The sequence below is a fragment of the Heloderma suspectum genome, chromosome 7 (assembly GCF_057233095.1).
Source record: "Heloderma suspectum isolate Gila_16-S chromosome 7, 16-S_ref, whole genome shotgun sequence".
Classification (NCBI taxonomy): Eukaryota; Metazoa; Chordata; class Lepidosauria; order Squamata; family Helodermatidae; genus Heloderma; species Heloderma suspectum.
In genome coordinates, this window is record NC_139464.1 from 124462911 (window position 1) to 124486729 (window position 23819).

Here is a 23819-nt window from a genome sequence, read left to right on the forward strand (position 1 = left end):
CACTGGCTTTCAGTGGGGAGAACAGAAGAGTATTCCCTACTAAAAGATACTCATTCTGTACATATCTTTTCTGCATGCTTTTCGAAGTGAAAAGCCTCTAGGTTTAGATCTGAATGGTAAATGGCAACAGCCCTATTCATGTAATGCATAAGCTTTGGGAAAATAACACCCTTTAGAATGTAAAGAACATACTGAGTTGCAGATACTTAAATTACACTTAGTTCTTTTTAAATTTGGGGCATGTAAAGTATCTGCCATAGCCTTGAGTTAGCATTGTCTGTCACATATAATTGATCATAATTCCTTCCAGCAAATTGCTGTGCTAACAATAATTTCCAATGTTTCTAGCTCAGCAAAAAGTGTACTTTTCAGCCCAGTACTGAATTGCCCTGTGAAAATAGTTTCACAACTATATAAGCCAAATTATCTCCTCTGAAAGCAACCATTGTAATTAGATACTATATGGCAGTGATGTTTATGTATCAGTAGCAAAGTATATATGATATTATATCTCAGAAAAGTGAAATTCAGGCACTTCTGGAACTTCCACTGAACATCAGTATTATAGCACTTAAGTACGTTCATGTTTTTAATTGGTTTTGCCACTAACCACCATTTCAAGTTATGTTATTAGTTCTTGGACGTGACCTAATTAGGAAGTTATTTGATAACTGAAAAATGCGGAGGTAGAGGTGGTTCATGCGTTCTGTGCTGTCTCTCTCAAAAATAAATTCTGCATAGAGCATCTCGATCCAGAACTTCTAACGCACAGGCTCACAGGACCTCCACAAATGACCTGCAACCTTCTCTACTCACCCCACCCCGCCTGCACCACAATTAGGCTTGAAAATAGCTTTCCATTGGAGCCAATGGAAGGCTTTTTCCAAGCTTAACTGCTGCATGTGTGTGGGGGAGATAATCCTGTGTGTGGTATGTGGGGTGAGGTGGGTGTGGGGTGTTACAGATAATAGAGAAATTCGTTCGTTTCACATTTTAATGTGAAACATTCCCAACTTCCACTTCCCAAACCAATATATGAACACAGTTATACTTTGATATTACAACATTTCTGAATTTTGTAGTACAGTCCAATCAACAAATGCATATATAAATGCATATCTTAGGGGAAAGTGTGCACAAAAGTGTATATGTTAAGGAAACTAACAAAGAAAAGGCACTGTTTTAGGCAAAATTGCGTACAAAAATACGTATATTAGAAATGTGTACAAAATGCATATGCACAAGCTCTGGGACTTGAAACAAAGTAAGCAATGCCATCCATCCAGGATCCCATATTTGATGCTGTAAATGCAGAATCTTATAAACCTGCGGCTCTTCCTTTGCTGCCTACCCTCAACAAAACCATCAAACAATCTTGGAATACCCCTTCCACAGTGCCTCCAATATCGAAACATTTGGAAGGGATGTACCGTCTGCAGGACGCTAATGCAGAATACTTGTTCAAGCATCCCGCACCCAGTTCTATGATAGTTGAGGCTGCACAAGGCAAATCAAAGAAAACACATTCCTCTCCCACCAACAAGAAGGGGAGGAGATTAGATTTACTCAGCAGGAGACTTCATTCTTCTGCATCGATGGGCCTGAAGTTCACTAACTATCAAGTGGTGATGTCAGGTTACCACTTGCTGTTGTGGGACAAAGTGGGCAAGCTGCTCGATCTTTTGCCCGATGATAAAAAGGAAACGGGTAGCCTCTTCAGAGCTGAAGCGTTGAAATTATCGAGGCGACAAATAAATATGTCTCGCCACCAGACAGATTGCAACTTGAAAGCTCAGTTGCCCTTCGACAGCATGTTTGGCTTCGATCCTCTGGTCTCCCTCAAGAAACAAGGGCAAGAATAGAAGATCTACCATTTGATGAGCAAGGGCTGTTCAAGTCAAAGACAGATGAAGCTTTGGACACAGTCCAGAAAACTCATTCCACAGCCCGCCAAATGGGATTTCTCCCGAAACAGTAGCAGCAACCTAGGTATTGCTGTTCATATCAGTCTTTGACCCCTCGATGCCAGCCTTACAACACTGGATTGGGTCAGCAGCGACAGCAATAACCACAATTGAGCAGGCAAGGGAAGTCTTTCTAGCTATCCAGGTCCTGCGACTACCATAGGAAACCTGACAGCAGGGGCAAATGTGCCTTTGACTTGCTGATTCTCCTCATTCAATCAGCCAACAACCTCTAACCTTTGGGACGTGCCTGTCACAATACCATCTAGCCTGGTGAGGCATCTCAACTGATTCATGGGTCCTGACGATAGTCCGGAAAGAGTATCAGATCGATAGTCCGGAAAGGGTATCAGATCAACACCATCCGTCCACTCGGGACCTTGAAGGTGACCGCTCCATCTCCAGTCCTTCTTACTGAGCTTCAGACCCTTCTCAACAAAGGAGCAATCCAGCTGGTTCTGCACAACCACCTGACAGACAGTTTTTATTCCCGATACTTCATGGTACCGAAAAGGGATGCCAGTCTTCGACTGATAATGGACCTCAGGCAACTCAACAAGTACATCTCATCCAAGGAATTCCACACAGTTACATTGGTGTCTGTTCTTCCCCTCCTCTCTCAAGGAGACTGATTTGCCTTTATCGACCTCAAGGACACTTACTTCCACATCACCATAGACAGGTCCCACCAGCACTACCCGCGCTTTGCCGTCAGTACCAACACCTACCAATTCAGAGTTCTGCCTTTCGGTCTTGCCGGCACTCTGAGAGTATTTACGAAGTGTATGGCAGTCTTGTGTGCCCATCTTCAGTTGCAGGGTGTGGAGGTCTACCCTTACATTAATGACTGGCTTTGGGTGGTGTCAACGAGATCTCAACTGCTGAGGTCCATAGACGTGACCTGTGATCTTCTCATAAGTCTGGGACTGTATATCAACTTGGAGACGTCTCATCTTTTGCCTAACCAGAACATAATGTTCATAGGAACACTGTTGAATTCCCAAGTTGGACAAGCTTTCCTACCCAATAGCAGACTGGAAGTACTAGTTGCTTGTGCCTCAGATATACTGGCAAACAAATAGACCACAGTGTACAAAATTCAGTGCTTACTGGAGTTTATGGTGGCGGTTGTTTGCTATGCCCAGTTACGGATGAGACCCTTATAAAATTGGTTCATCTGCTGTTTCAACAATGAGTTTGACACTTGCCAAGTAACTCTGGCACTTCCATCTGACGTCAAGGACTCCCTGCAGTGGTGGTCAGTACCAACCAACTTGGATCGGGGGCTCCCGTTCCTTCAGTTTTCCCTGTCTGTGGTTCTGACTACCGATTCATCCCTTTCAGGAAGGGGGGCACACTGCTGAATTCTGACAGTGCATGGCAGGAGGTCCACCAGTGAAGCCACTCACCACATAAACCTTCTAGAGCTAAGGGCAGTGGACAAAGCACTTCATGCTTTCGAACTGGACCTGACAGGCAGGCAGGTCCAGGTAACATCGAACAACACAACCGTGATTGCATATCTGAACAAGCAAGGAGGTACCAGGTCGCTTATGCTTTTCACCCTTACACTCAAGATCTTCGTCTGGTGCATACTGTCAGGGTTGGATCTGAGCCCATAGAGTCCCAAAGCAGTTCTGATTCTGAGGAATAGATACAATCCGTGGGAGAGGAACCCACTCGTTCTTCAGAGGCGCAGCTGGAGGGAGAGCCCCCCCCCCGCTCACATTCCTGAGAGCGACAGTGATCCTGGCAGGGAGAGGGAGGGAGAACTTGAGCTTCTAGACGTGAGGCGCAGGTGCAGAGACAAGCGGGAGGTTGCGGGCGCCAAGAGGAGGCACTCAGCCCACTTGGTGCGATGACAACAGCTGCGCCTCGATGACCCATGGGAAAGGGGTGGACTCTCCCCTCCTACTCCTTACGTTCAGAGGCTTGCCGCGCTTTTCCTCCAAATGGAGACCAACTGACTCCCTAAGGCTAGAATCCCCTGGTAGGCTGCTCCTTTGAGTTTTCCACTTAGGCTCAGGCAATTAGCGTCTGTAAGCATCATTAGGCTGAATGGACATAAAGCCTTGGAAAAGAGCCCTTTTGTCTGCGTGTTGATTCTGGCCACTTGAGGATTTCAGAAGGTAGCAAGGGGGCTCCTGACACATACCATGTAGCATGTGTGGACACTATTCTGGCCCATCAGCTCAGCTGGACAATGTTGACCTCCCACGAATGGGAGATGAACAGGTCAGTTCTGAGTGATCTCAGTGTCAGGGCCCAGCTTCAGCACTGCAGTGGGCCTTGTAGGTTATAGCCAGGATTTGAGTAGAAGTCGCCTGGAAGGGCCTGGGCCTATTCAGCCTCTGGAGTGTCAGCGTCTGTGTGAGCTCATCTCTGCCAGTGTTCTCAGAGCAGAGCCGGGGGAGTCACCCAACTCCTTGTCTACCTGCTGGTCTGGCCTTGGCAGGCAGGGAGGCTATAAGCTGCCTGCAAGAAGCTGACAGAGGTGGGGCGTGGTTTACAGAAGGGTCGCCCAGGTTGAAGCGTCACTGCTGGAGGGCTGAGCAGTGACGCCCTGTTCAGACAGGGGCCTTGCTGAAAGGCTACAGGCCCTTGTCTGTCAAGGGATCCGGAGGGGGTGTCCTACAGTCACACCTTCCCTTTTAAACTGATGCAAAGGCGCCTTTGCTAGGAACATCTCGTCTTCATTGCCCAAAGCCTTCTCTGTTTGGATCCATCCTCATCTGGGCTTTTGGAGGCACTCTGCACATGCACTCTCCCTTAATTGGAACTTTGATTTGCTAAAGACTCGCCATGAAAAGTACTGTGAGGCTTTTCATAGACGTCAACTCTCATTTGCTGTGGATTGTGTGTCTTTTTTTGTTATCAGCTTGGTGTACTGGCAAGCTTGGTTTGATTTTTTGGACTTTCCGTTGCCTGGACGCATGCAGTGTGGAGTTACCAATGTGAAAGCAGTAGCACGGAACTCCCTGTGTGTCTGGGTTTACTCTTCCCTTGATCTTGATAGGCCTCGACCATGTAGCCTGGAGTTACTAACAAAATATTCAAAGTTGGACTCTCTATGGGTATGGTTTTGTTTAGGCCTTTCAAGAATTTATCCCTTGATTGTCTGGTGGGTCATTCCAAGAAGCATTCCATTCCTTGTCCGGGGTTGGAACCCCATGTATGGATTGCCTGGGTTAAGTATGCTAGGAATCCCGAGTCCCTTCCCTTGTGTTCAGAACCGTGGAGATGGCAGTAGGGAAACCATGTTGATGAAGATCTCAGTCACGGTAGTAGTGTTTAGCTTTGGACTGTTCTGAAATTACATAGAGCCTCTAGCTACTGATCATCAGCTATAAGATTCTGAAGAGTATAACCTTTAAGCTTTTGCCATGGGATTCCCTGCAATAAAGAAATCTCGCTGATTTGGATGTCTGGAGTCAGATAGCCTGAGTGTATGCGCTTGGGGGATTGGGAAACTTGACACACTTCAAGCATTGGGGAATACCAGGGGTTGACTAATTTGCCACAATGAACAATGTGTCACCATTTCTGCACCAGAGCGGGACAAGGCCTGAGTTTGATGGGGGATGCCTTTGTTTTTCGATGGGTAGGAGCTCTGTTCTACATCTTTCCTCCCTTCCTTGTCAGGAGTGCCCTAGCTGCCTCTTGCAGTCCCCTCCAATAGCCAACTCAGGACACAGACGACAAGGATTCTTTCCAAGGCTTTATTCCTTTATTACTTTATGACTCTTACAGATACTAATCACTAGTGACTAAGCAAGCAACTGCACTGGGGATAGATAGCAGAGTAGCCTAAGCTCCAGGTAAGACAGTTGGTCCCTGTTTGAAGGAGAACCGCGCGGGAAGACTTTGAACTTATGGGCTATGGAGAGATCCTCCCTCTTTCCCTTGGGTCCTTGGGATGCGACCGTTGTTTGCACGCCAAATGAGCGCTATGCCTCCTTTCCGCGCCCTCCATCTGTCGTCGCTCCCTGCGTCTGCGCCGAGCATCCAGCAAGCCCCCCTCCAGCGCTCTCTCGCTGCCAGGGTCACTATCTCTCCCAGGAATGCTGGCAGGAGGAATCTCTGCCAGCTGCTGTGCTTGTGAGAGATGAGTGAGCCCCTCTCCCACGGATTGCTGTTCTTCCTCTGAATCAGAACTGCTTTGGGGCTCTATGGGCTCAGTTTCCACTCTGACATTCCTGTTAATAACCAGAGTCCTGGCAAAGACCATGATGGATGGTACCGACTGTATCCTGATAACACCCTTGTGGTCACGTCAGCCTTGGTTTGCTCCTTTTATGAGGATGGCACAAGGTCAGTATTGATGGCTCCCATCGACTCCATCTCTCCTCACCAGGGAAGACAGTCGGATTTGATACCCAGATCTGTTGACTTTTTGCATGACAGCAAGGAGAATTGGGTGACTGACAATCGTGCAGTCCTGGCTGGGGTGCAGAGAACATAAGACACTACATGGAAACCTTCCACATGGCGCTCCTATTCAGGAAAGTGGACTATTTTTGTGGCATTTGCTCGTCAGCAGAATTTCCATCCAGGATGGTCCTCTGTGCACCAGATCCTCCCATTCCTCCTATCTCCTTTTGAGAAAGGGCTCAAACTCTCCTCCAGTGTTTAACTGTCTGCATTTCACCTCCTGGTTGAGGGATTTTCAGTCTTTCTCGCATCCGGCTGCAAAAAGATTCCTCAAAGGGATCAGGAATTTGGCACCTCTGGTCCACTCTATGGTACCGAGCTGGAGCCTTTCTGTTGTGCTAAAAGCACTTTCATTGAAGCCCTTTGAGTCACTTGCTGCTGTGGACTTACAGCTCCTTTCCTGGAAGGTGGTATTCTAGTGGCCATCACATCTGCATGCCATGCCAGCGAGCTATGCGCGGTCAGGGTAGACCAGCCATATCTCACTTTTCATCGAGATAAAGTAGTGCTTCGACCTGAACCTGCTTTTCTGAATCAGAACGTTGTTCTACCTGCTTTCTTTGCCTCTCCTTCTACGCCTTTGGAGTCGACCCTACACACGCTCTATTTGCGTCGTGCCCTTGCTTTTTACAAGGCGAGAATTGAACAATTTCGTTTGTCCCTTCAACTCTTTGTCTGCTATGGCAGCAAGCGGAAAGACCAGCCTCTGGCCACCCAGCACCTTGCTTCATGGATCATTAAGACTATCGAGCTGCTGTATGAGCTGGCTGGGCTCAAACTCTCTGCCCTAGTTAGAGCTCACTTTACTCACACAGTAGTGACGTCTCTAGCATTCGACAGAGGGGTCTCCATCCTTTAATTGTGCCACGTAGCCACCTGATCGACACCGTCTACCTTTGTGAAGCACTACAAGTTAGACACTCGAGCAAAAGCTGACTGTGCCTTTGGTTGAGCCATCCTGTCATCTATTTTGTAATAGGACACCCACCCTCCTCCATTGTAAGTTAGCTTGCTATTCGCCCATATGTGTGATGCACAGAGATCACGAAAACGAAAGACGGGTTGCTACCAGCCACTGTAGTTCTCTGAGTGGTCATCTGTGCATTCACACAGCCCACCCACTGTTCCCACTTTGGTGAAATACTTGAGTCAGATATCGGCTACCGAAGTGTTTACTTCTCTCAGTTACGAGGCTGCAATGTCGGTCTCGAGGAACTGAGGGAAGAAGCAGGAGCACTCTAGGGAAATGCATACCGGACGGTGGGGGAAGGGCTCCTGCCAAACACTCCTCCACTGTAGAAGTTTCCCAAAACGAGGCTCCGCGCAGGCACAGAGCCCTGTGCGTGAATGCACAGATGGCCACCCGAAGAACCACAGTTGCAGGTAGCAAGCTGCCTTTATCATCTTCACACACATATATCCCCCACCTCCAAGGAAATAGTCCTGTCTGAACCCTGCAAAACTGTGGTCAACCCCACTCACATTTATCAAGCCTTATGCCATGGAAAGCTTGTGCTGATGCTGCATTTAGAAGAGGTGTTCTTAAGAGCCTCTTTTAATGATGATGCCAGCACTCTCCTCAGGTTTTCGACTTATGAGTCACTCAGTTGTGGGATTTTGCAGAGGCCATGAAGAAGAAAGAAAAATTGCTTTATTTTAAAATATTTTTAGGCTGCCTTTAAGGATAACAACCCTTTAAAGGCGGCTTCCAAGATAAAAATACAAATAGCAATAAACATCACCGAAAGAAACACACAGTAATAACAGAAACAACAAACATCCAGCCCCCAAGTATACCCAAATTCTGTAAATAATTTCAGCTAAAAAACATCATCAGCCCAGTAAAACATATTTCATGAGTAAAGCAGCACAATCAAATGGGTCTTAAGGCTTTACTAAAGGCCTGTAATGATGGGGCCTGATGGACCCTAGCTGTTAATATATCCCACAGATGTGGGGGCACTGCAGAAAAGACCCTCTCCCTTTGGAGAGGTGTTCTTCATGCAGGCATCTGTGAAGTCATACAACTCATTTTCTTTCTCCGTTACTGGTACCATCATAGAATCATAGAATAGTAGGGTTGGAAGGGGCCTACATGGCCATCGAGTCGAACCCCCTGCGCAGTGCAGGAATCCAAGTCAGAGCATCCCTGACAGGTGGCTGTCCAGCCTCGTCTTGAACGCCTCCAGTGTGGGAGAGCCCACCTCCCCCCTAGGGAATTGGTTCCATTGTTGCATTTCTCTAACAGGCAGGAAGTTTTTCCTGATGTTCAGCCGGATCTGGCTTCCTGTCACTTGAGCCCATTATTCCGTGTCCTGCACCCTGGGATGATCGAGAAGAGATCCTGGCCTTCCTCTCTGGAACCACCTTTCAAGGACTTGAAGAGCGCTATCCCGTCTCCTCTCAGTCTTCTCCTGTCAAGGCTAAACATGCCCAGTTCTTTCCATCTCTCCTCATAGGGCTTTGTTTCCAGTCCCCTGATCATCTTTGTTGCCCTCCTCTGAACCCTCTCCAGCTTGTCTGCATCCTTCTTAAAGTGTGGCGCCCAGAACTGGACACAGTACTCCAGAGGAGGCCTAACCAGTGCTGAGTAGACGGGAACTAGTACTTCCCGGGATTTGGAAGCTATGCTTCTATTAATGCAGCCCCAAATAGCATTTGCCTTTTTTGCAGCCACATCACATGGCTGGCTCATTGTATCATTTGGCACTGTCATGGCTGTTTGGCACTGTCATTGTTGGTGCCCTCCTGTGTCTACTGTCACGGCTGGGTAGAAAGAACTGGATGGTAAAGTTCTTGGTCTGCACCTTAGGGCATATGCTAGGAGTCCAGTGAGTGAAGGCCGTCTCTGTAACTGAAGGCTTAGAAAGTTCCAGCGATGCTCTGTGCAGGCGTAGAGCCTTGCACTGACTGCACTGATGGCCGCTTGATGAATTCCGGTTACAGGCAGGCAACCTGCCTCTTCTGATTTTCATATAGGTATTAAGGTCTAAATTTGAAATACAGTACGTTGTATTCCCTTTTAGGCTAACAAGGAATAAGGTGTGTCTGTGAACCACTGGGGGCTTCTAATAAGGATCTGACCCACATGTTCAAACCATCTCTGGCATACATCACCTATTAGATGGGATGAAGCACAGATCACAGCATGAGCACAGTGGACACGGTTATTTTGACCTTCACAGTGGCCTTACCCCAGATATTGCTCCATTGTTTGTGCTTTTTATGTTATACTCCCCCCATGGACTGCCACCATTTTCAGTGGTACCAACGTAGGTTCTACTAAATTGTAATTTGCATTCCTACCTCAGTACTAAAACAGGGATCCTGGAAGCTTTGGTAATAATGCCGCCTGTGTGACAAGTAGAAAGGCCTGTGATACTTTTCTGTGTTTAGTGGACTAGGTGAAGAGTTGAACAGATTTTAACAGTAATGTTAATTCTAACATTAATGTATGATTATGTATTTGATTACAGGAGAAGCATAAACTTGAGTTGGAAGACTTGAGAAGAGCTGGTCATGATGCCTTGGCTATTATTGTGGAGGAATTCAAGGTAAATGTCTTCACAACCAATTCCAGCGTTGGCTCATAAATTTGTTTGGATGGCTGGGAGGCTTTTCTGAGGAGGAAGGACTCGGAGGACGCAGCCTAGCAACTCGGGGTTTCTGTTTTTTTCTGTGAATTATGGCCAGCTGCCATTGTCCTCATCCTTCAGGAAGATGGTAGGAGTGTAAATTCGAAAAAGATTCTTCAGTGATGTCTGTGTATATCTTGTCTTGCTAGGGTAATGCAGAACAACCTGTCTAGATAGCGTGACGGGGGCAGTGCCTTCCCTGGAGCAGAGTTCTGCTGGACCTCTCCAGTCTTCTCTGAAGCCCACTGCCACCTGCTGCCTCATCCCCCTTTCACAAGGGGAGGCGCTTTTTCCTTGTGCGGGGGGGACGGGACTGGGCAACAGGCAGCGAAGGGCTGGGATGCACGAAGAAGAGAGGCAGGAGGCCCCTCCAAGCAGTCTGTGTCTGCCTCGATTCTAAAGGTTCGGGAAGGGGTGCTGACAAAGTGCTTTAGTGTATGGCTGCATCTCAGTTCCAGGGATTTCTGGATGACACTGATTATTTGATTCCATTCCAGTCAGGCTTTTGGCCCAGATTTGCAACTGAGGTTTCCTTGCTCATCATCATGTATGACCTGTGGCAGAAGACAGATGGTGTGTCGGGGGAGAGGGAAGTACTACCCTGGTCTTTTGGATCTCTCAGTGGCTTTCGATGCCGTTGACCATGGTAACTTTCTGGGCTGACCGGCACGGAGGGGTTTGGGGGACGTTGTACTTCGGAGGCTCTGTTTGTTCCTGGAGAGTCAGTCCCAGAAGGTGGTGCTGGGAGACTGCTGTTCTACCTCATGTTCTCCAAGCGAGTGGAGGAGGCCAGCCAGTCTGGGGAAGGCCCTGTCAGGATGCCCCTGTTGCCTACTGAATTCTCCAATAGCCAAAATCAACACTCAGACAACAGGGCTGTTTTCCAAGGCTTTAATTCCATTTATCCTAATGAGGCATACAGATGCTAATTGCTTGAGACTCAGAGGAACTACAAAGGAACAGCCATCTAGGGGTTTCTAAGGGTTAGGACATCAGTTGATCTCCATTTGGGAAAAATCTCTGAACTTTAGGGGTGGGAGGGGAAGATCTCCCCCTCTCCCATGATGCTTCTGGGCGCAGCTGTTGACGTCGAGCCAATTGGGCTGAGCGCTGAAGCTCAGCCCCTGTGATCTTTCGTTTGTGCCTGTGCCTGCGCCTCGCATCTAAAGTTCAGGTTGTTCCTCCCTTTCCACGCCTGGTTCACTGTCGCTCCCAGGGATGTGAAAAGGGGGGGCTCCCCCTCCAGCTGCACCTCTGAAGTCTGAGAGAGTTCCTCCCTCACGAGTTGTCTCTCCTCCTCAGAATCAGAGCTGCTTTGGGACTCTGTGGGCTCAGATACAGCCCTGACAGGCCCCACCTCTGGGGCCGGGAAGGCAGTCTCCAACTTGAGCTTACGGAGGAGGCAGGACCTCCCCCGTGCCCCTCCCTCGTGGTGGGAGGCAGCTGTCTCTGAGTCTCTCACACAGCGGGAGCAGCGAACAAAAAAGAAAAGAGAAGAAAGAAGAGAGGAAGCGACCTTCAGTTGTGACACGGGGGAGGCGACTACTCCTCTGGCATGCAGAGGGCCGGCTCGCAGAGGGGAGATGGAACCAGCCCCCCATGGGCTTCTTGCCTGCCGCTGCACAGGTGCCAGGGAAACCCCAATGCTCCAGCTTCTCCCAACGAGAGCGGAGGGAGCTCATGGCTGCAGGTCTGAGGCCTGTCATGGCACCACTGTCCCCCCCCCCCCCAGACAGCCACGTGGGAACATTGGAGTAAGGCCTGCCTGAACGGCGGATCCTGCAAGGGCCTGCAGTGGCTTCCATTGCCCCCCCCCCCCCGAAGGAGAGCAGGAGAGGCTTGGAGAGGTTGAGCCCAGGCAGCAGCAGGGACTCTGAATGCCCCCCTTCCCTCCCTCTCTCCCCACCCAGACACAATCTGCTCAAGGCCCCGCCTGAGTAGCCACCCTCCCCCAAATCAGGAATCCAAGAAAGGGCGGGAAATGGAGGACTCCAGCCCCAGACGTTCTCCATCACGGGGGGGGGGGCTAGAAGAAGGAGCAGAGGGCTTGGAGCGCGCCTGTAGGCCCAATCCAGAGGGCCAACCCCCACCCCAGCTCTAGGAGGGGGAAAGGTCCATGCTGCAACTCCTAGAGGAGGCCATCCACCAGATCAGATGTAGGGGTGCCCCCTCAAAAGGGGCCGGGCACAAAGAGCGCTCCCACAGTAGCACATCCAGGGAAAGGGTCCAACTCAGGTGGCGCACCTGCTGTTGCTCGCGCTCATCCAGCTGCAGCTCCATGGACGACCAGCGCAGCAGGTCATGCTCCAAATGGGGGCGCAGCCACAGCCCCACCCCTCGTGCCCACTCTAGGAGAAGCAGGCAGAGGAGGAGGAGGAGAGATGCCTTGGGCAGCTCCCAGTCCAACTCAAACGGGCCTTACTGGGAGGAAGCACACCAGATCCTTGTTGCCCTCTAACCAAAAAAAAGAAGGGGAGGAGGCACGGAGAGGGGAGACGGAGGGACAGATCCCCTTCCTCATCCCCTGATTTTGACTCCTAAAGCTCCAGATCGCTTTCCTCCAGAGCAAGCTCATCAGAATCTGAGGAGGCAGACCCCTCAGAGGGAGATAAACCCAAGGAAAAGCCTCCCCCCCTGACTATCTTTTCCCTTTGGAGGCCTTTATTTTATTATTATTTTGTTATTTAAAACATTTCTATCCCACCCTATATCATTAAGATCTCAGGGCGGGATACAGATAAAATCGATGTAAACAGTATAAAACAATAAATAATGTAAACACCTAAAAACATATTAAACTATTAAACAAGCTAAAACCAGTTAAAATCTAAAATAATAAAACAGTTTAAACAATGTGCTGGGGAATGCATTTAGCCCTCAAAGGCTTTGGTAAAAAGCCACATTTTTACTTGGCACCAAAATGAGACCAATGTCTGCGCCAATCGGGCTTCCAAGGGGAGGGCATTCCACAACCGGGGTGTCACAGCAGAGAAGGCTCTCTCCCATGTCCCACCATAGTATATGTCTCGTACTGGTGGGACGCAGAGGAGGGCCCCTCCAACAGATCTCAGTTCTCGGACAGGCATATATAGGGAGAGGCGCTCCCTCAAATATCGAGGCCCCAAGCTGCTTAGGGCTTTAAATGTCATCACCAAAACTTTGGATTCCGACCGGAAGCGTATTGGCAGCCAGTGCAATTCCTTTAAAACCGGTGTTATATGGTTTTTATGGGGTGTTCCAGTCAGCAGTCTAGCTGCTGCATTTTGCACTAGCTGCAACTTCTGAGTCATCTTCAAGGGCAGCCCCACATAAAGTGCATTGCAGTAGTCTTTACCAAAATGATCTCCAAATGCCTCAACATCCTGGAGCTTAAAGACCAAGAAGAACCCCCACACACCGGGCCGGGCAAAGAGGGCAGCAGTGGTCTTCCTATCAAGGACCCCCCCCCCGCTTCACCCGAATGTGTCACTCCCACTAAGCCTGAAAGAGGTACTGCTCAAGGAGTGGTCTGAGCCAACCAGATCTAAGACACTTCACCGCCTGCAAGAGGATGCCATGCAGGTCCTGGTCACCCTGAGGGTAAATGAACTCGTTGCAACTCTCAATTCCAAGACTCTTCTAACCTCAGAACAAGACGAGCTCCCCTTGGACCAGCACGACTGATGGGCTGAGGCAGCACTCCGCAGAGGCTTCGAGGCCTCAGTCACATCCATGCAAGTAGTGACCACGTCAACTATTGTCACTAGAGGCATCTTCATGATGGCAAATGGACTTCTCCATGACAGAGACCTGGGGAAGGAGGCTCACGATACCATGCAGGATATAGTGAGGGCAGCGTCGTTCCTGGCCGATGCCTCGCTAGACTCCTTCCAGCTGGGAGCAAAAGCAACAGCAGCTAACATGGTGGCAAGAAGGAACATCTGACTGTGCATTTGGGGAGTGGACACCAAAACTAAATCCACTCTGGTGAGTGTTCCCTGCTCAGGTAAGCTCCTATTTGAGGAGACATTGGACAAGCTCCTGGTGGAGGCAAAGGATAAGAAGAAAGGTTTGCCGAACCCAGTGAAGAAAGAAACAAAGCACTTCCGGGCAAAGCCCAAGCCCTTTTGTCCTTTCAGGCCATCCTTCCCTTCCACCTACGTACCCAGGGAGGGCAAACCCAGGCAACAACACGACACCAGGGCCAAGCCGGGCACCCACAGAGGACACTCCCCCGCCTGACAAGGCAAGAATCCTGGTACAGCATGACTTGCTGTCTCTCCCAGTGGGAGGGAGACTGCAGGACTTCTCAAATGCCTAGAGGCTGCTCTGCTTGGACCAGCTGGGTTCTTGAAATGATGGAGGCCTCCATAGAGTTCCAGAGGCCACCCAGGGAGCGCTTCCTCAGCTCTCTCCATCAGGAGGACCCAGCTGGGCATTTGAGGACTCTTTGCAGCGATACAACGCCTACATCAGATCTGAGCCATTGAGAAGGTACCACAGAGAGAGAGGGGACAGACCACTTCTGGACTTAAAGAGGCTCAACTGCTGCCTGAGGAAACAGAAGTTCCGAATGGAGATGCTCAAGTCCATAAAGGAGAGCCTCCAAAGAGGGGGCTTCTTAACAGTGGTGGATCTGTCAGAGGCCTACCTACACATCCTCATCCAGCCATCTCACCACAGGTTCCTGCGCTTCAGCTATGGAACAAAGCAATTTCAATTCAAGGATCTTCCCTTCAGCCTAGCCACAGCTCTTCGAGTGTTCACAAATGTCCTTCTGGACCCAGTGGCCCAACTGAGGTCAAAAGGAATCCATCTATACCACTATTTGGATGATATCCTGATCTTCTCCCCATCATGGAAACTGTGCATGCAGGACACCAGCAACACTCTTTCAACCCTACAGTCCCTGGGGTTCATCATCAATGAGAAGAAAAGCTCCCTGTCACCCTCACAGTCCCTGCTCCACCTGGGGATGATCTTGGACACAACCAAGGACACCATGACTCCATCACCAGACAGGCAGACTGCAGTAAGCAAGCTGGCGGCCTGGATCCAGACCAAGAAGAAGTTCCGTTTCAGAGAACTGGCAAAGCTGCTGGGCATGATGGTTTCATGCCAGGAGACGGTTCAGTGGGCAAGATTCCACGCAAGGCCCCTACAATCCTTCCTCCTGGCCTTCTAGACGAAAATAGCATCCAACCACAACTCAGTGGTGACAATCCCAGCAGAAGTCTCTCGCTCCCTGACCGGGGTCTGGATGGGTCGGGGTCTGACCCATCCAGACCCTGACATTTACCACTCTAACCACAGATGCTTGCCTCACAGGATGAGGTGCTGTCTACAAGGACTGTCACGCCCAGGGCCTGTGGACCAGGGAGGAATCTCACTTCAGCATCAGTCTACTGGAACTGAGAGCCATCTGCCTGGCACTGAGACACCTAGCCCCACAGCTAGAGTCACAAGATGTCCTAATCAGAACAGACAGTGTGGTAGTGAAGGCGTACATAAACAAACAAGGAGGGACTTGGTACATATCCCTTCAGAAGGAGGCCATGATGCTATTCACGTGGGCTCAAAAGCACCTCTGCTCCATCAAGGCAGAGCACCTAAAAGGCATGTTGAACATCCAGGCCGACTGGCTCAGCAGGACGTCCCTAGACCCAGGGGAATGGTCCCTCCACCCAGACTCATTCAGTTGGCTGATGAGCCAGTTAGGCCTGCCCTGCATTGACCTCTGCCTCCCAGCAGAATGCCACGCTCCCTAAGTTCGCCACCCGCTACCTCATGAGAGGCGCTGAATTCACAGATGCCTTGACCAGCAGATGGGGATATTCTTTATGCTTTCCTCCCTTGCCCCTCATCCCAAAGGTGATCTGGAAGTTGAGGGACCAGTGGGTGGAGCTAATCCTGATAGCTCCCAGTTGGCCAAGGAGACCATGGTACGCCGACCTCATAAACCTATCGATGGTCAAACCACTGCCCCTGCTGCCCCGACATGACCTGCTGGCTCAAGGGCCGATCATGCACCAAGACCCAGGCTTCCTGAAAGTGACTGAAGGTTGAGCAGAAACTGTTGGGGGCCAGGGCTACTCATCAAAGGTGGTTCCCACCCTCCTCCACTAACAGATCATACAAATACACCTGGAGAGCCTTCCTCAAATGAGCCCAGGAAACAGGAAGGGGACCCTTAGCCACTAACATAGGTGACATCCTGGAGTTCCTCCAGGAGGGCCTGTCAGCAGGCCTCAAAACAAACACACTATAAAGACAGGTTTCTGCCTTGGGGTCCCTACTAGGGGAGATAGGCATTATGAGATTCCTCAGGGCAGCCTCACTGATCAACCTCCGCAGTGAGGAGGTTCTGCATGTGGACCCTCAGTGCTGTCCTCAAAGCACTGTCCAAAGCTCCATTTGAACCCCTAGGGGCTGCCACCCTTAAGGTGTGGACCCTCAAAATGATTTTCCTTCTGTCTATCACATCCGCCAGGAGGGTTTCTGAACTGGGGGCTCTTTTGGGGGAAAAGGAGCTTTGAATTTTTTACAGGGACAAAGTGGTCCTCTGCCTGGACCCAACTTTCATCCCCAAGATCAATTCAGACTTCCACAGAGCCCAGGAGCTGGTCATCCCATCCTTCTGCCCTCACCCTCCCAACCCCCAGGAGAGGGAGTGGCACACTCTGGATGCCAGGTGGGCCCTCAAGTTCTACCTAGATAGGGCCAAGCCCCACAGGCAGCATAGTACTCTATTCGTGTCCTTCAGACCATCCTCCATGGGCAAGAAGCTGTTAGTAGCCTTGCTGGCAAGTTGGCTATGCGAGTGCATCGCAGTGGCTTACACCTCCAGAGGCCTTGCAATGCCAGAGGGAATATTGGCCTACTTGGTGAGAGGGAAGGCTGCATGAGCAGCCTTCTGGGGGAGACCTCCACCAGAGATCTGCAGGGTGGCCACAAGGTCATCTGTGCATACTTTCACATGCCACTACAAGATCAACCTATTTGCCTCTGCAGAGGGTGCCTTCAGCAGATGGGTCCTCCAGAGGGCCCTACAATCCTAACAGGCGGCCGGCCTAAGGGTTTGTTGGTCCACCTGGGGATGAACTGCTTGTTCACATTCCCAGACTGGCTGGCCTCCTGCACTTGGTGGGAGAAACAGAAAATCTTTACTCACCAGTGAATTTCTGTTCTCATTGAGTGAAGGAGGCCAGCCAGGCCTACCCAGGCCAGCCCCCTTCTAGGTGACTCATAGGCTAGGCAGGCTTCACCACTGTTGCTTCCTCAGCCTGATCGTCAGTCAAGGTGCGCGATCGAAGGCTGTCAGGACCAGGGGCTTCCGAGGAGTTACAATGACTTGGAAGACTCAACTGGCGAGCGTGGGGGAGGCCCCGCCTCCTCCAAAAGCTCAAGCTGGAGACTGCCTTCCCGCCCCAGTGGCGGGGCCTTCTCCAAACTGGCTACCCTCTTTCACTCGACGAGGACAGAAATTTACCGGTGAGTAAAGAATTTCCGTGTCTCTGGCCCATGGGGTGTCACAAGGTTTTATCTCGTCTCCTATGTTGGTTTAACATCTACATGAAACCATTGAGAGAGGCCATCTTGAGTTTTAGGACTGAGGCGTCGTCACTGTGTGGATGACATACAGGTCAACTTTTCATTCCAATCATTTAATCCTAGGGAGGTAACAAACAAAGTGCTAGATTGATATCTGGCAATTAGTATGGGGTTAGATGGGGCTGCACAATTTAAAGGTTAATCCAAAGAAGAGGAGCAGTGCTGTTGGTTAGGAATTCTAATGATCTGGGAGAGCTTGTGGGGTCGAAGGAGTGGGTATGCAATCAGGGGGAGGGGTTCTTTTGCATCTAATGATTTCCCTGGATGCCCTGTGGTGGCTGTTGCCAGGAGGGCCTTTAATTTATTTTAATTTATTTATTTATTTATTACATTTATATCCCGCCTTTTTTCCTCCTTAAGGAACCCAAGGCGGCTTACACAACGATCCTCCTCCTCCATTTTATCCTCACAACAACCACCCTGTGAGGTGGGTTGGGCTGAGAGTCTGTGACTGGCCCAAAGTCACCCAGTGGGCTTCCATGGCCGAGTGGGGACTAGAACCCGGATCTCCCGACTCCTAGTCCAACACTCTCACCACTACACCACACTGGCTCTCTTAATCAGCTTTAGCTGCTTCATCTGTTGTAGCCTTTATTAAAGAAGATGGACCTAATATCCATTGTCCATGCATTAGTTAACTCTGTTGCAATACTCTTTACCTGCCCTTAAAAATAGCTCAGAAGCTTCTTTTGGTCCCAGATGCAGCATCCAAGCTTTTGTCCAGCACCCAATAGTTAGAATGTGTAACCCTGAGCTTGTTTCGACTGCACTGGTTAGTAATTTGTTTCTGGAAATATAATAGTTTTGTAGTTATTATATCCTATTTTCTTTGCTGTACACTGCTATGAGTGCTTGATGAGCAGAAGAGTTGGATATTAAATAAATAAATAATAGTTGAGCACCCCTGCTTCGAAATCTTGCCTGACCATATTTTTGTAAGAAGATCAGTACTTTCACATTTGAGCTCCTTAAGAATTCTTATGTAGGTGCCATCTATAACTGGTGTTAGTTTTAAATTTCAAGAAATCATAGACTTTCATGTCTTGTCATCTATATTTGACTTATTCTTCCACTTTCTCTCTAAACTGAAAAAGTTCAGGCATAGGTATCTCTCCTACATCTTCTGTTGTGAGGGAAGGCATGAAGAATTCATTAGGCTTTTCTGCAGTCTCCCTATCCTTTTAGCACACCTTTCATTTCCATATCATCTAATAGTCTGTCTGCCTTCTTGACCAGTTTTTTGCTTTTGATATGATATATTTACTGAAATGTTTATTGTTGTTCTTAATGTTTATAACAATACGTTCCTAAATGCCACCCCCACCCTTATTATCAACATACTTTTATTTTGCCAGTATCTGTGTTCCTTTTTGTTTTCATTTGGGCAAGACTTCCATTCTCAAGGAAAGCTTCTTGCCTTTTATAACTTCCTTAATTCTCTGTGTTAACCACATCAGCATCCTTCTGGACTTGATGGTGCCTTTCGTAATTTGTGGTATGCATTCTAGCTGAGCTTCTATTATTGTGGTTTAAAAAAACCTCCAACTGTTTTGGAGCGATTGGATCCTCAACTCTCCCTTTCAACTGCCTTTTAACTAATCCTGTTAAGTTTGAGAAGTGTCTGTTGTTGAAGTCAAATGTGACTTGGTTGGACTTTATTGGCAATTTTCTCCTTATGCATATGTTGAGTTGGATAGGTCGGTGTTCACTATTTCCAGTCGGTTCACCAAGACATCTCACACCCAGTTCTAAGACCTACTTAGGATTACATCCAGCATCACCACCCCTCTGGTCAGTGCCATGACCAGCTGTTCCAAAGCACAGTCATTTAGAAATGTTGTCTCTTTGTTGCAACTAGACAGAAGTATTACAACACATTCTCATTTGGATGTCGCCCTGTTTCCTTTTTCCATCTCATCACCCTCAGAGTTTTGGTCGGATGTCAATAGCATCACCCCAAAATTAAATTATTATTACCAACTATAGAGCTTCTTCGGAGAAGTCTGCTGCTCTTACTATATGCCCTGTTTGACATACAGAATTATGCCACTAAGAATATGCTCCTCCTGACCTTTCTGGTGAGTTTGTATCCACGGATCCAGCCTGGCTCCTGATTCTGGAGGGTTCTGGCTGTCAGGATTGATTCTGAGTGCAGGGAGATAGTTAGCAGCTCAGATTCAGAAGAGGAGCAGCCAGAACTGGGGGAGGCTTTTTCACAGGCCAGTTCAGGGGTAGGCGTGCTTCTCAGGTTACCAACTCCCAGATGGCCGGGCCTGAAGCTTCCTCCTCGCCCCCCTCTGTGAGAAGCAGCGAGCAGGAGGAGGAGGGGCTGGGGACTGTGGCCTAAGAGATGCAAGGCGGCGGCGCAGAGCTAAGAGGGAAACGCCAGGGGTGGAGCTCAGACAGTCGCCCCGGTTAGCGGTGCGTGAGAGGTGACGCAGGGAAGCAGCACGCAAGGTGCGGGACCTCCCTCCCTAAGTTAGCCTAGCCAGACAGCCGCCCTTCCAAACTGCGGGCAACTTTCGGAGATCCCATTTGAATCCCCTGGAGGCATTCCTTGCAGCCAGAGAGTCTTCGAGGATTTGCATCTGCAATGAACCTGTGAATAATGAATTAAAGGCGTGAGACTGAAGCCTCTCCTGTTGTGTGTATGTGTGTGTGTGTGGGGGGGGTGCTTAAGGATAGAGTGCTGGAGGAAAGAGGGGGCCAAGGGATCTGTGACACTGGCTAGGCTGCCACTGCTGCCCTGCCACTTGAGCCCCCGGCAGAGCTCACGATGGCGGTGCTGCTGCAACCGCCACTCTCCCTTCACACTCACCTGTGAGCCTCTTCACCTGGCAGTGGCAGTGTGGTGGGCCATTAGCCAAGCAGTCACTGGACTCCCAGCCCACAGCAGTGCTGCCACTGGGTTAGCCTGCTCGCAAGCCAAGGGGAGGGGAGGCAGCCAGCCACCAGCTTCCCCCCGTGCCCACTGCTGAGTGAGCAGGCGAGGGGGAGGTCGGCGGCTGCTTCCGGGGCCAATATAATGGGGGCTGTGGGGAAAGCCCAGGCAAGGCATCAGCCCTGGTGGGCTCTGCCAGACTGTGTGGCTCCCAACCAGTGCCCCAGTACGCCAGGTGCTGATGCTCCACGGACAATCAGATCCAAATCTTTCTATCCACCAGGTTTCTGTTCTGGCCAGTGTGTTCTTGTTCTCCTTTAGCACCGAGTATTCGGCCTCCACTGTCTTGGCTCAGAGGCTTCTGGCCTTTGCCTATGAGCACGAACATACTGTGTCCCTCTCCAGATGTCTCTGGTGTGCATATTCTCCAAAGTTCCTTTGGCTTCCTCGACCAGCTGTTACGTTGTACTGTATTCTCATTCCGCAGTTCTACCCCATGCCCATTTGGGGGTCTAGAACACCCATATCCCCCAGGGATTACTTGTTCTAAATTAGATGCTCCCCAAGGTGCTTGTTATTAACTGCCTGCAGTCTGGTTCCATTTCAGTTGAAGTGGGTCCTGTCCCTTTTGTCCAGGCTTGCCTTGTCCCAAACTATTTCCCGGTGTCTAATACATTTAAAACTCCCCTCTTGACACCACCATCTCATCAATGCATTGAAGCCTCTTAGTTCTGCTTATCTGGGTGGTCCTGAATGTGGAACAGGCAGCATTTCTGAGAAATGCACTTTGGAGGTCCTGGATTTCAACATCCTTCGTAGAAGTCCAAATTTTGCTTCCCGGTGCAAGGCCTTGTCCCAGTCTGCGGGGAGCTATAGACTCTGACTCCAAAGCGGAATCAGAAGGAGATGCTGCAGAATCAGGCCCAGCCGTGGGATGCCAGGAGCCTGAGAACTCAGTGCTACCAGGCCTCCCAGTGGCTTGCCAGCCAGGAGGGGGGGAGAGGCAGGATGCTGATATGGCCTGTCTGTGTCCACAGCCAGGACCCCTTGACCTTCTCGACCAGGGGAGCTCCCATGGAGGCAGGGCAGCAGGAGGAGGTCTCTCCAGGAGAGGGTGGTTCAGGGGCGGCTCTTCTGTGGTGTGTAAATTAAAGAGGGCAGAGCAGGGGTGTCCCATGAAGTGCAGCAGTTGCCTAAGAGGCAGGCTTCCCTGCCAGGATCAGATCCCCGATACTGATCCTTAGTGGCCACTCCCCTGCATTTAAGCCGGAGCCTTTAGCAGTAGTCTTTGCTGGAGACAACGCTTGGATAACCTGCAAAGCTTCCCTGTGTTGTGTTGGACTTCCTGAACTTCCTGGGATTTATTCTGCCAGCCTGGTGCAGGACTGCTTGGGGTTTGGCTTTGCTGTTCATGGACTGAACCTGGTCTAACCTTTTGTTGAGAACCATTATCTGTGGATCTTTACTCAGGCCGTAAATTCCTGTTGACTGGAATTATGGCAATAAATGGTTTTACTGTGATTCAGACTTCGTCTCTAGGAGGACAGGTCCTGCCGCCAGGACTATATTACTACATTTCCCAGCACCATTGGGGTCTGCATGCATCCGTACTGCTGGCTCTCTCCTCACCCCCATTAGCTATCAGCTGATCTAGGTAATGCATGATTTCTGCGACCTTTGCACAAGCAAACAACATGTGGTCACTGTGCCCATCACAGACCCTAATGTATTCCTAACAAGCGTTGTATATATGTGTGTACCTAGTATAAATTATCATCCACTGCAGGTGTTAAAGAGGCCATAAGCAGGTGTATATATCCAGTAATTCGGGTTGTTAATGTCTTCTGCTATGGGGTCTTTGCTATTATTAATCCTCTGAAAGGCATTTGCATCAGTTGTGTGCATATTCTTCCTTCCATAGGAATATGACTTGAAAAAAGAAACAGTTGGAAAAGCTCATTGCCATTCATATGGTGTGTGGCGTTTAAGGTGTGTGGCGTGTGTGTGTGTATAATCTGTCTGTCTGTCTGTCTATCTATCTCAACTTAGAACTGAGATGGAACAAGAAACTCTAGTGGTAGGTATGGCAGACTAGTACTGTGACCGTACTTAAGTAATGTGAACAACTCCATGAACCTTTTTGTAAAAAAGATCATTGGTTGTTGTTGTTTTTTTTTACCCCCGCTGCCCTTTGAATTTAAAAGTGGCTTGTTATGTAGGATGGGGAAGAGGCTGATGCTCATTAAACACAGATCAAAATCCCATTTAGGTGTGTGAAACCACTAGTGAAGTTCTTTAGATCCTAGCCTATACCATCATTTGAAGCATCTTGATCAGAATATACTTTAATGACACATTTCAGACTTACTTTGAATGTGAGTATCAAGATGGTGTTTTTGTAGCATTATTTCCACATAAGGCTTTCATTTCCATCATTAATAATTACTGAGAACAGTTTTCCAAAAGAAATACTAGCTGGGCTAATATTTAAAAATTCCAAGTAGTAATATGTCTAAAAGCTTTAGTGACATGTCTAAATAAGAGTGCAAAATGTTCAGAAAATTTAAGTGAACATCTTGTTTTTATTTCTTCCACTTAAAACAAATTTCACTAAAAATTCCAGTTTAGCTCAATAGTGGAGATGTTCTTTAAAACAAATAAACCTTTAAAATGTGCACTGTGTCTGTTTGTACCCCAAGATCATCTCTTTTCATCCCTCAGCCAGAGGTGAGGGTCGTGAGCTCAGTGGCCAAGCACAGGCCTTGCGTGCAGAAGGTTCCTTGTTCAGTCCCCACCATACACAGTTCAAGAATGTCAAGTGACAAGGCTGGAAAAGACTCCCTTCCTCCTGCATGAGATCCTGGAGAGCCACTGCCCGTCAGAGTGGACAGCACTAGGCTAGGCCAAGCAATCTGACTCTGAAGTTGGTGGAAGTTGCCCTTGACATTTATACCAGAGGCACGGTCAATGTCCTTGACCGGTAAATGATGGACATGACAGTGACACTTGAATGTATACTGAGGGCTTTGAGCAGTGAGTATCAGAATGTTTTGACATTTGCTTGTGGGGCTCTTAAAGTATGCGTGCATGTGTGTGTGTGTGTGACAGAGAGGGAGAGAGAGAGAGAGAGAGAGAGAGAGGCTGGTATAAAGCGGCACAACAGCAAAGCAACAGGGAGGCTCTGGATACACTGTGGATGCAGTCAGTCAAAAGGTAAAATATATAAGGAAGATAGAAAGAGTATTAAACAGAGTATTAAAAATATATATTTTAAGCTAAATGTTTCGGCTTCCACCCCCATCAGTAGCTGTGCTATTA

At 49.1% G+C, this 23819-nt stretch overlaps 1 protein-coding gene across 2 annotated transcripts in view; it reads left to right on the forward strand.

Moving 5' to 3' along the window:
- Positions 1–23819, forward strand: part of CCDC91 (coiled-coil domain containing 91) — a 201864-nt gene that overhangs the window by 63700 nt on the left and 114345 nt on the right. For both annotated transcript variants that reach the window (XM_084811385.1, XM_084811386.1), the window contains exon 7: positions 9872–9949. In XM_084811385.1, the coding sequence (XP_084667511.1) occupies positions 9872–9949 (78 nt within the window). The remainder of the gene's footprint in view (positions 1–9871; positions 9950–23819) is intronic.